The sequence below is a fragment of the Pipra filicauda genome, unplaced genomic scaffold (assembly GCF_003945595.2).
Source record: "Pipra filicauda isolate LSUMZ 115617 unplaced genomic scaffold, ASM394559v2 scaffold80_size11013439_pilon, whole genome shotgun sequence".
NCBI lineage: Eukaryota > Metazoa > Chordata > Aves > Passeriformes > Pipridae > Pipra > Pipra filicauda.
The window spans coordinates 3,878,364-3,890,472 of record NW_024104987.1 but is presented as its reverse complement, the minus strand read 5'-3'; the positions used below and the strand labels follow the sequence as shown (position 1 = coordinate 3,890,472).

General features: G+C 46.5%; 2 protein-coding genes across 5 annotated transcripts in view; both read right to left on the bottom strand.

The window, feature by feature from the left end:
• Positions 1–44: 44 nt before the first annotated feature.
• On the bottom strand, positions 45–8,583 carry LOC114003071 (sterile alpha motif domain-containing protein 9-like). Of its 2 annotated transcripts, XM_039390348.1 has the most exons (4): positions 7,931–8,583; positions 6,712–6,847; positions 6,226–6,270; positions 45–5,707 (listed from the first exon to the last, which is right to left on the bottom strand). In XM_039390348.1, exons 3-4 carry the CDS (start codon positions 6,227–6,229, stop codon positions 1,044–1,046), a joined length of 4,668 nt encoding a protein of 1,555 aa, XP_039246282.1. In that variant the 5' UTR covers positions 6,230–6,270; positions 6,712–6,847; positions 7,931–8,583; the 3' UTR covers positions 45–1,043. The 2 variants fall into 2 exon arrangements, with proteins under 2 accessions (XP_039246282.1, XP_027605454.1); XM_027749653.2 differs by lacking the exon at positions 7,931–8,583 and having other exon boundaries at positions 6,712–7,075.
• A 94-nt stretch (positions 8,584–8,677) lies between these two features.
• ERN1 (endoplasmic reticulum to nucleus signaling 1) overlaps positions 8,678–12,109 on the bottom strand; it is a 31,243-nt gene continuing 27,811 nt past the window's right edge. For all 3 annotated transcript variants that reach the window (XM_039390349.1, XM_027749659.2, XM_039390350.1), the window contains 4 exons: positions 11,665–11,792; positions 10,969–11,092; positions 10,625–10,692; positions 8,678–10,433 (listed from right to left, as the gene is read on the bottom strand). In XM_039390349.1, the coding sequence (XP_039246283.1) occupies positions 10,227–10,433; positions 10,625–10,692; positions 10,969–11,092; positions 11,665–11,792 (527 nt within the window). In that variant the 3' untranslated portion in view covers positions 8,678–10,226. The remainder of the gene's footprint in view (positions 10,434–10,624; positions 10,693–10,968; positions 11,093–11,664; positions 11,793–12,109) is intronic.

The following is a 12,109-nucleotide window of genomic DNA, read 5'->3' as shown; positions in this document are numbered from 1 at the left end:
GAACTACATCTTCAGGTAGGGTAATAAAGCTCATGTAGATATGGTAATTCTTCATAAAGGATGTTTATTAGATAAAAAAAGTTATATGACAGATTTTCTGGCAATTTCAGTCACAATATCTTCTGTCAAACAATACCAAACTCCAGCCATATCAGACAGCTTTATTATTAGAAACTGAATGTGACATGATCATTGTAAACAGTGCTAAAAAACAAACTCCCTTGCATTTCTCAAAGAATGGGTATAAATTTAAGACTTGTACTCTGTATACATTTCTTGGATGATAATGCAAAAACATTTCACCAAGTGCAGGAATTGTGTGGACTATGGACTCATAACAGTGCTTACAAATAATCTTTTATGTCATCCACGTCTTAACTGCTCGTGCGTCTGCACCCCGCCCCAGGTACAGATATATCTAATAAGGTAATATTTACCCAGAGAAGCAGTGAAGTTAGATAAAATTTGAGGCCTGTTTTTTATCAGACCTGATGTTTGCAAAGTCTGCTTTAAAACTGCTTCTCTGCTGGGTGTTGGCTTTGCAGTTGATGGGTGGCTCATTTCATCCACGGCAGTGTCAGTGAGCGGAGTGTGTTACAGCCAGAGCCCTGGGCGTGGTGTGAGTTCACTTCTCTGCTGCTGATTCAGGAAGAAAAATGTTACACTGGACAAATTCTGTTACTGATCAAGACCACCCAGAAATTAACTTAAAATCCTAATATGTGAGCTGAGAAAAAGGATCCCACTAGACCTGTTTTATTCCAGAGCTCAGTTCTCCAGATATTGGGGGAAGAGAAATAGTGAGTCTTTGGCAGCAATTCTTGCTGTCTTAAGGTTGAAATCTTGCTTTCTGTGACTCCAGAACTATCAAAGGCTTGTCTCAAGGTACACTTTCCTAGTAGGTTTCAAGGAGTTAATTGTGGTTTTCTTGCTCCCTGGTGCTCAGCCAGGGCAGTCCCGTTTTTGTTTCAGATGTGTCAGCAGACACTTGCAGTGCTGTATGTTCTCAGAGCACAGTGCCTGTTGTTACAGTGCTACACCCCTTAGGTTCTGCTGCAGGCTGCATCGTTTTCAACCTCAATATTGAAAGCAACAAGCCCATTAAATGAAAAGCCTAAATAAAAGGTCACATTTTCATTTCCAAGGGGCACTGATTCACGATGGAGTGCCAGGATGGGGAGCTTCTTTTTGTGACCATATATAAACAAATTCCTGTCCTCTGTCCAGCCAGAAACTCTTTTGAGACTGTCACGAATCCTGGGAATATTCCACACAGTTCCATGTAGCCACTTCATTCTCCTCTCATCTAAGGGCCCCGTAATTAATTTATCAATTTTAACTTTCTGCACAATCTTACTTAGGCCATAACCCTTTCCCAGAAAAAAATGGGTGTAGATTCTTCTCTTCCTGGTAGGGACATCTTTCATCTTGATGTCACATAAACGTTTCAGGGTTTGAAGGGCTGAAGTTAGAATTTCATCTTTATCTGGATTACGGTCTTTGTCCAGTGCCTCATCTGGCCAGTACAGCAAGGTGAGCAAAAAATAGGCACTTGCTGGAAATGGTCTTTTTGCTTTGAAGAATCTTGTACTGAGCTCACGAAGAGTTTGCAGTGGAAGAAGTTTGGCTGATCCTGGTGCTAAGCAGGCTAAGGTGATGTGGCACAAAATATAATTGATCAGGTCATTGTCCTCCAGCCTGTCCCTCAGTGGGTTGTCTGGATACAAACTGAGGATCCTTTCTAGCTTTTCAGCTGACCTGTTCTCTTTCTTATCTGTTAAGAACGACAGGATGTTGGTGACATTTCCTCCACCATTCTTGTAAATGCTCATGCGTCTGATCAGCTCGGTTTCAGGGCCATTGTTGCTCTCCTCAATAAGTGATGCTGAAATGAAGTATTTAGCATATACCTCAGACTGTCTTTTCAGCCATTTTCTAGGATTATAAATTTGTTCTTCCTTTTCATCACTTTCATCATCCTTGTCTTGGTTTTTATCTGTCTGGAAATAACTTAGTTCTTCTGAGATCCATTCCAGAGCATTGTACAGGTTCTGGCGCAAGCCCTTCAGGCGGGAGTGAAGCCTCCCCCATGTTCTTTTTATCTCTTCAGGAATGTAATCTGTGGTGAGGTATTTCACAAGCTCAGTGTATTCCCCCTCTGGACTTCTGCGGAATACAGGGACTGTGGACAGGAACCGGAGGAGTCGGCAACCTACTTCTACTTCTCCGTGAAAGCCAGCGTTGTTCATAATTTCACGTTCTGCTTTCGCAGCCTGTTGTGCAGCCCTGAAGCATTTCATAGCTTTAAGAGCAATCTCTATCTTCTCGATGACCATTTCAGGGGTGTCCTCCTCTGTCATTTTATCCACAGTGAAACTAAACCATTTCCTGTAGACTTGACCTTCTGTATCTAAAATAAAAGAATCATCTGGCAAATGACCTTTTGCAACCTCTGCCCAATGTTTTGCGTCTTCGAATTTTTCATTGATGTAATTTAGCCTGGCAACCTGCTGGGCAAAAAAAGGATCTTTTCCAAGGAGTTCATATGCAGCTTTTAAAACAGCAATAGCTTTTTCACAGTCTTCAGCTTCGCAGACGTGTTCAATGAATGGGGAGAAGAGCGTGTCGGTGTTGTCACCCCTGCTTCTTTTATCTCGTCGAATAAAGAGATGTTTGATAAATTTTATGAATTCTTCTCGTCCAAATCTGTTTTCAAACAGTGTCTTTTCCTGAATAAGATTCATTGCAAGTTGACTTTGAGATTCATTTCCTGAAAGCTGATGGAGAATTTCTTTTGCAACCAGGCAGTGTATTATCCGAACAGATGAAATGTAACTGGTACTTTCCCTTAGCTCGATAAAAATCATTCTCGCTTGTTCGCTCAAGCGATGTTTGAAATCATATACTCTTGATGTACTCTCTGTATATGCCCCCAGTCCCAGAAAGGCTTCACAGTGTGACAGGGAAACATAGGAATTGGGTACGTAACAATTGAGCAAAGCCACGTAACGCATCAGGCAGGTGTCCCGGGAGTGAAGGTCTATGCCGTGCAGTGTGTGTGCTACCAAGTCTGACACGTACGTGGCGTTGAACTCCTCGCACATCAGGACAAATGTAAGTATGAATTCTGGCTTGACATCTTTCTGCTTCAGTTTCTCAAGTTTGGTGTTGAACAGACTTTTCTCTGACTCTGTCAGCTTGTGAGTGACAGCGACTGTGTCCAGTGGAGAAGCCTTGCAGAGACTTTCAGGGTCATTGCATCGTCTGCAGCATATGAGGATGAAGTAAGGTCTGGGGGTGTTCATTTTCCTGGTTGCTGCAGCCTCCAATAACACAGTCTGTAGTTCTTCAAAGTACTCATCATCGTAATCTTCGATCAGGAGGAGCACAGGAAAACAGTGAGTGATTTCTCTTTCTTCATAATCTTTAAGTGCAAGCACATGGTTACAAACAGTTGAAGGTGGATATAAGGTCTTGATAACAGCACATCTGAAGTGCTTTCTGCTTTTCCACAGAACTTGCCGTGCTATTGTGCTTCCACCGCTTCCAGGGTGGTGAAATATCTTTAGTTTGGCCACAGGGTAGTTCAGGACACTGCCTCGTAAAATACCATCCAGGAGTTTGCTGGCGGCCTTGCACGCTTCCCGTTCAATGATGTCCCCACAGAGCCTTTTATCAGCAAGCCACAAGTTTTCCCAGATGATTTTTCTCCCTCGGTAAAAATTTTGTTCTATTTCTTGTATTTGTTTTTCAGTCCAATGGTTTGGTTTGATATCATCACATTGGTCAGCACAAAGGATTTCAAGGGAGTAGAGTTTCTCTTCTTCCCTCGAGGGGAGTATACACACCCCTCCAGTGGACACAGGCAGGTGTCTGGGCTGAGCAGTGGAAGGCAGCATTGCCTGGACAGTGGCATCGATGTGACTGAGTTTCATGCCCACAACACTGCGTTGTTCCAGTGTCTCAATGCTGCAGGATGCCTGAGCCAGATTAGCCCACCTTCCATAATTTTCTCTGGACTCTGCAATGCAAATGATGTACTCCATGCCATTCATCTCTGTATAGAATTCCTGAAAAGTGTCCACAAGTGGTTTTTGCACTGGTGATAGCAATAGGAAAAGCACAATGAAAGACCTCTGAGGCAGGATTTCCTCACAGATACAAGTAATTACTTTTTTAAGGTATTTTTTTTTTGTTCTAATCCATGTGTTTTCATCACAAGGTTTTTCATCCCCGAGGAAGTCACTGCGCCCATTGCAGAATATCCAGCTGGTCTGATCAAACAGTTTCTGAGAGGGAGGGGTATCAGTCTTAATTTCATTGAAAAAATCCTGTAAAAAATAAGAACTTGCTTCATGGTGCTCTTTGTACTTGCTGCACAGCCCTGACACATTGGAATGTTCATCAAAGTCAAAGACACAGAAAATGTTCAGGTGCATTAGAAAGTTGATATAGTTCAGATTTTCCTGCTCACATCTGTTTGTGACAAGGATGTACCGCAGGGAATCATCCATATAGCTTTTGCCATCATTTAACAGGATTGATAACTTTCTTCCTAAATCTTGAGGTATTTCTGTGTGCACTTGTGTGCTGGAGAGCTCAGCTTTTTCTCTCTGAGCATCCCTGTCTGGCACAGCCTGAATAAAGGCAGTGAGTTTGTTGCGCTGCACAGGTTCAGACTTGGCTCCTACTCTCTGGTAGAGAGCTGGCTCTTTGGTCAGGATCACCTTGTGGCTGCTTTCGTTGTATTTTGGCAAACACACTTCAAAACAGCTCTTCTTTACTAAGGTGTATGTTGGTTCAATGTCAACCTCCACCACAAACCTTTGTTCCTGAGGGTCTTTTGAAATCACTTCAACAAAAACAGGTGGGTGAATGCATTTCCTTGCAGTTTCCTGTAAATTATCACAAAAGCATTTTTCTATATATAAATCCAGTGCATCAACATAGTCTTCTCGCTTTTTGACCTTTATGCCAACGATCTGTCCGTGTTTCCAACCCTTGTCCTCAACACTGTCCATGACACCAAAATGGATGGTGCCGTTTGTTCGAATGTTCATGCAGGCTGAAGCAAATCTGATCACTTCAGAGGCAAACTTTGACTGCAGTTGCTCTTTGTTCAGTACTGCAGCAGTGGCCAAAGATTTGTATTCATGGCAAGGAATGATTAAATCAGTCACTCCTGATTCTGGAGCAAGAACTGTGTCTTTCACGTACTTGAAGTCAGCATCCTGACTTCTAAAGGGTCGGCAGTTTCTGAGCTCCAAGACCTCTTCAGGGCTTTGAAGCTGGGCCTTGTCACGCCTCCTTTGCCTCTTGCCAGAGGCAGGAGCTGTGTTGGCAGTGCTGGTTGTTCCCGTGGCCCCAGAGCTGCCTCCCCCAGCCGTGCTCTGAGCAGGGGCAGTGCTGGGAGTCACCGGGGCTCTTTGTGCCTCCCCTCTGTCCGGCACTTTGCTGCTGGAATTCTTGGCTTGCTGGGCATTGCCCTGGAGCTGCCTAAGTTCGTTTCTCTTGCGGATTAAGATCTGGATTTGGCCTCCCTTCATACCCATGTCTTTGAGGAAAGACTCATCCAGTTCCATTAGTGCTGGACCTGTCACTTCCTCTGTGTATAGTTTTTCTACATACTCTTTCTTGATTCCAGTAGATTCCAGCCAGCATTTGACATGGTTCTCATCCCAGTCATTCACAGGTAATGTTTGGTAATCTAGAAGTTGAAATTATGTATTAGAAATATAAACTAAAAACATGTCAACGTGCTTGACGAGGCAGAACTGGCCACACTGAACGCTAGATTGTTTTCTTTCTACCAGTCAGTGAGAGAGCACATCTCAACTTCTCAAGATTGTCAACTCTGATGACAAAGTATCCTTAACCTTCATCAGAAGCAGTCCTAGGCAATGGTACAAGACTAATAAATCAGCAAAGCAGGAAACTATGAAAGAGGTTTGGAAGTGATCCTGATGGGGAGTCATGGAAATAACCCAAATGTTTTGCAGGGAAGGAATGATAAGGTTATGGGAACTGACAGGGCTGGATTGTCTAACTGGAGAGGTTTGGGCAGATCATTTACCCACTTGAGGCTGATTATTTTCTCTTAAAGGAAGGTAGCATGATGTTAAGAGTACTGATTAGTTCCCCACTAGAGATGAATCCTTAAAATGCAGATATTAAAAAACAAATAGCTACATATAAAGTACAAATTTTTCTGAAAGCAATACTTACCCATTGTCTTGGGTGAGGGAAATCCTGCTGTTAATGCACAAAACCCTAGAGAGGGAAAAGATAACTGTCTTCAGATTTACAGTTAACATTCCTGTGTTAGTTCAAGCTGACTTTGATGTTCTCCCAGTCTTCTCCCCTCCTTTTTGGTTCCAGGTAATTTTTGTATCTCTGGAAGCCTGGCCTTGCCAGCTGTGCTGCCTCTATACAGCTGTTCTGTGGGAAGGCAGCTGTTGGTGCTCCTGACACACGTGGGTGTGAAAGAAATGGGAACTGCTGGAGAAACTTGTGCTGCCAGCTGAGCCCTTCTGACAGCTCCTTCTGTTGGATACTGGAAAAGAGGAGGCCCTGCATCCCCCAGGTTCCATCCCTTGCTTTCTAGCACTTTTTCTCACTCTCCCTTTCCCTACCTTTTGTTCCCTCATACTCTCTTTTTTCTGGGTACAGTCTCCCCCTCTTCCTCTTTTTTCCACATGTTCTGGTGCTCACCAAAACTTCCATGAAGCAGTTCAGCTCAGTGCCTGACCCAGCAGAAGGGTTTCTGTTCAGCGCGGTGTCCTCGCCCGAGACTTCACATCCATTGCCAGGGGTTCAGAGAGGGACAGCAGGGACAGCTGGCTCTGTACTGCCGGAGGAACGGGATAAATACACCTGCTCAGCATCCCAGCACGGGACATTCACAGTTCAGCCACAGCCACCCAGCGAGCACAGGTCACAGCGAAGGGGGGGTGGTGGTGGTGGTGTTCCTTCTCTCACAGTGTGAAACATCTGGCTCAGCGGGTGCAGGAGCTGTGCCAGCTCCCTGCCTGCAGCTCATGGTACTCACAGCTCATGGTACTCACAGAGCAGTGCCACTCACAGCTCTGGAGGTGCAGCAGGAGCAGCACAAAGGCAGTGCACGGTGCTGTGCAAGCAACACTCGTCTGCAGAGGTGTAACTGAGGGAACCTGGGACCGCGGCCTGGCACGAGGTGAGTGCGGCAGAAGGTGCTGGTTTGGGTCTGGTAGAATAGGGGATGCTAGAAAAGAGTCACACTTAGCTTGTCAGCACCTGGTCAGCCCTGCAGAGGCTCTGGTGTGGGCAGGTGGCTCTGAGGGGAGGCTGTTACTGGACTGCCTTGGTGTGCTGTGGGTGTGAGGGGATCCTTTGCAGTCAGCGTGAACAGGCTGGTTGGGAAAATGGTGGGAGACATTTCCATTGATACTTGGTGCAGCCTTCCCCGAGAAAGGGCAAAAAGTGTCCCTGAAATACGGGTCTTTTAGTTCCTCTGGTCACCTCCCGGGGCGGGGCTTGTGGTGAATCCTCCCCCCCTTCCCCTGCCTGTCTCTGTGCCACGGCGACACTGTGACAGCGACGTCAGGGAGCGAAAACGAAACTTGTGGGGGAATCGAAACTGGAGTGGAGGGGGGCAAGGCTGCGGGAGAGCGGCCGGAGGGGCCCGCGGGCCCCTAAGCCCCCCCCGGGTTTAAGAGCAGCCGGGGGCGGCGGTGGGTTCGTGGTCCCTGCAGCCCATGTGTGCTCCAGCGGGGCTTGGTGCTGCCGAGCAGCTCTTACCGCTGCGGGATGTCGGGGGCAGAGCTGGGCTGGGGGCACTGGAGGGACAGCCTTGCTTTTCCTAAAGCCTGCTCCCGGGAAGGTAACCTGCCAAGCTGGGAATAACCCCCATCCCCCGCAGGACCCCTGGGCACAGGAAGGGCTGGAGGCTTACCTGGCAGAGCCCGCGGGTAACGGGATGTCTCCACAGGAGGGAGGGAAGGTGCTCCAAGCTGCAGTGTCAGGCTCGGGGGGCCTGTCTCAGCTGCACAGACAGCAGTTCCAGCACTGTGTGTGTTCTGCAGTGCTCTTGTGGGTTTGATTGCCAGGAATAAAAAAAGGAACTACTTTTGAGAGAGTCCTGATGAACCACTAAGTCTCCACCCCGTTCTGAGTAGGGTGGTGCTACTGGGTGGTACTACCTTTGCAAAGCAACCTGAGCCCCACTGCCATGTACGTGTCAGGGGGTGTGTGGCAGACAACGTTTTCTTGCCAGCTTTCTTCTTCCTGGAAAGCACGTGATCAGTTACCAGCTCAGTTGCACCAAAAAAATTAATTTATGGCTATCTCTGGACTGCACAGCAGCGCAAATTCTTGCAGCCATTTTATCTTACCTGCTCACCTGCCTCAGCCTCCAGGAGGTGATGGTGCCTGGGGCCTGTCACAGTAACACAGTGAGGTGCCCAGGAGGTCCAGGAGGCTCAGTACTCACCCACCCCAGCAGCTCGGTGTGGTTCCTGCACTGGAGCCCCATCTGGGATTAGCAGGTAGGCAGTGGTTCGAGCAGGCTCAAAAATCAGGCATGTGCCTCTTTTCCAGGGAGGCAGGACAGGCTGCTCAGGCAGGAGCCTCTTCCTTGCTTGCTGCCCCCAGCCCAGTTCTGGCAGCAGACCCCAGACACACGTTGTCACTAAGAGCTGTGGGGTTTTAATCTGAGTACAAGTCTTTATTTAGTAGACTTATAAAAGAACTTTACATGAGAAGTACAAAAATATGAAATAGGCTTTGAATCTTCTTAGGTAAAATTACCATTTTTTTTTCAAGCTTTAGAAACATGTAACCTGCACAGTTTGGCATCTTAGGTAAATTGCTCTCATACATTATAAAACTAGGAAAAAAGCTTCCTTTAAAGTAGCTGTATGCACCCAATCATACACATTACTGGCAATAATTTATTAGTTTAAGACACAATGGCACAGTCATACAAATTCCCACTCTGTAATTTCTCCTTTAATTAGTTCATTGAAAGATGCAGTATCACTTTCCTCTTCCAGTTGCTACGAGGTGATTAAATACAAACACAAACCCGATTAAGACTGATTTGGCATGTTTCATACCTGTGCCACTTGGATTTGATACCACTTTGTAGTAAAAATTAAATAAATATGAATACCTTAAATAAATACATAGTAAAAGAACACCCCAGTTACATTACAGAACTCAGCATTTCTTCATCCTTTGCACACATGATGCTTTGTCACAACTTCAGGGCCAGTGAAAAGAAATACTGCATCCTTACACACCCAGGCTGCCAGGCATGGAATCACCAGCCCACACAAAGAGCTCCATGGCACCCCTTGAACACCGCCCTGGTTTCTCTGCTCCTGACAGCTCTCCTTGTTTCCTCTTTAGCTCCTTTTCCCCAGGACTCTCTCACCTCTGGCTCTGTTTCGGCAGCGTTTTCCTGCTGCTGAGGGACAGCTGATGAACCACGAGCAGCTCTGGGCTGCCAGGGCTGTGCTTCCTGCACGAGCTTGTGCAGAGCTGTTCTGACCCTGTGATTTAAGTCGAGGGCTGGTCAAGCTCTTCTGTGAATACTGGTTGATATTAAACAGTGAGGCTTGTTTTCAAAGAAGGTAAACCTTGAACTGATTTTTCAAGTCAGTATTTTGTAGAAGTTTGTTGTATCTGCTCAAGTACGAGGGGCTAATTTTCCGGGGCAGTACAGATTAACCAGCAGTGGTTCTTTCCTACTGGTTTTGGATAATGAGCGATGATTCCCTTTGCAATCACTGGTGTGCCCAATACCTCACGGGGCAGCAGTGCAATGGCAGGTTCGGATGATTTGCTACAACCAAAGGGCTCCTTTTGCAGTTCCTAGTCCTCAGTAATGATGATTTCAATCACTGTATTTTGATTTTTTTTCTTTTTGTAGAAAAACACATCAGTTACAAAATCACACACAGTACAGGGATGTTGGGTGATGGTTTTATCCAGCTTTTGCTCTCCACTTCCACAGTCTGGAACACTGCCCTGGAGTACGACTCCATCCCCAGGGTTCCCCGCTTTACCTCTCGCTCCTTGGGCTCCCACCACCTCCTGATCCAGCGCAGGCAGAGGGACAAGGCACTTTTTGGAAGCTTGGTTTCTTCAAAGAGAGAGAATTCAGCTCTTTGATCCCACTTTTCCCTGCTAAAGGTAGGCCTGTGCTTGGAATGTTGGTCCCAGAGAAGAAAGCTCCATCCCTGTCCTCAAACAGTGTCTCCTGCAAGGCTGAGCTCTGCAGAGTCCTCGGGGTAGTAATGCTGGAACAGTCTCTCCTGGCAGCAGATGTGCATGGCATGGTAGGTGTGCAGGAGCAGGCGAGGGAACCGAGCTGTGAAGTAACACACAAAGTCCTCTGGGATGGAGCCCAGGGTCTCCTGCACGTCGGGAGGCAGTTCCCTGTAATGGTGCTTCTGGGGAGGAAAAGAGAAGATGGGAAAGCTCAGTTTATGTACAAGGAGCCTCTGGTAAATAGAGCTGTTGGTCTTCCTGGACAAGGAAACCTCCTATTCTGTCGTGAAGGAGCTCAGTGCCTAAACCAAGGGATGGCACAGGCTGGCACCAAGCAGGGGGGGTGTGGTGCTGAGGGAAAGGAGTCCTTTACCTTATTTCTCATGGCCCTCAGAAGGTCCCGTACTGAGCCTCCCTTATAGGATCTGAATTTTCGAAGATCTGCAAGAGAAATGACACGATTTCTTCTTGTGTTGTGATGCAGTTTTAGCTGCTGGGGTGTGTCCCCACACCACAGATCCTTGTAGGGGTGTTTCAGTACATAAACATGGACTTGAGTTTGAAGAAATACTTCACTGACAAGTAAAGGTCATGTGCCAAAACAGAGACAGTGCAAGAGCTGTCTCTGTAAGAAAGTAAGTTATCCTTACTTTCCCGTCCCAGCAAACTGGGAACAGCATCTAGCGCCCTTCCCCTCGTTAAAACACTGCCCATTACCTGTCTGAAGAGGAACAGTGATGTGCTCTCTCCAGTCCATTTTCACCACTTCTCTTCCACCTCTTTCTAATTGCTTGACTATTGGACCATCTAAAGATTCTTTCTCTATCCGGTCACTGACATCCTGGAGGAGACAGTCAGGTTATTTCTAGTTTTATTTCTGAGTTTTTCCCAACAATTTCAAATTGTTGCTTCTGGCCAATTACAGCCTATCCTGGTAATGAAGTTAGAATTACACTTCACTCCTTGACAGTGCTTGGGAATAGGATGCAGAAGTTTCTGAGACGATTTGTTTCACCATCTGCCAAAGCCTTTTTAGCACAGAGGAGATAAAGCCTCAGGTCCTCAGCCAGTTCCCATCCCACATCAGGACATATTCACTGTTGTTCCTGAAACCCCCCTGGCCACATTCTCAGTCCTGTACTGCTGGAGACCTTCCTCACACCAAGGGAAGTTGATAACAGCGTGTTTTGGCCTCCTAGACAAGGTGGTACTGGGTCAAAGGTTGGACTCGATCTCAAAGGTCTTTTCCAACCTACTTGACTCTGTGACTAAGCCAATTCCTTAGGAGCTACTCCCAGGTATTACAACTTGGCTCTTCACTCCTCACAGAAAGGCTGTGGCTTCTGAATTCAAGACTTGAACAAAGTCTGCAGGAGTCCTGAGAACTCAAGGAGAGAAAAGGTCACCACAAACCTGAAAGAACTGGAGCTGTTTCTCTAAACTCCAGAAGAAGGGGTGTTTCAGCACACAGCTGGCAGACGGCCGTTTCTGAGGGTCCATGTTTATCATCTGCTCGATTAAATCACGAGCAACTATGTCTTCTGCAAGGAAAAGGGTGCAGGGAAATTTATGGTACTTCTTTGGTTTTATTTCATTTTTTCCTACGCTCTTAGGCTGTGGGGAAATGTAGCATTTTGTACTTTTACAGTATTTTGAACTTCACAAATTCATCATGGTCTCTACTTCCTCCTGCCCTGCTAGCTCAGGTGTGCCCTCAGAGACACACTGGGCAACAGCAGGAAGGCAGAAGGGTTGACTCAGAGACTAAGAATATCACAGTGCAGCTCTCTCCTACCCTTTAACTACAGGAAATAACTTCACAGGATTCCAAATGTGTATCCCAGAGATGCTGTGGGGT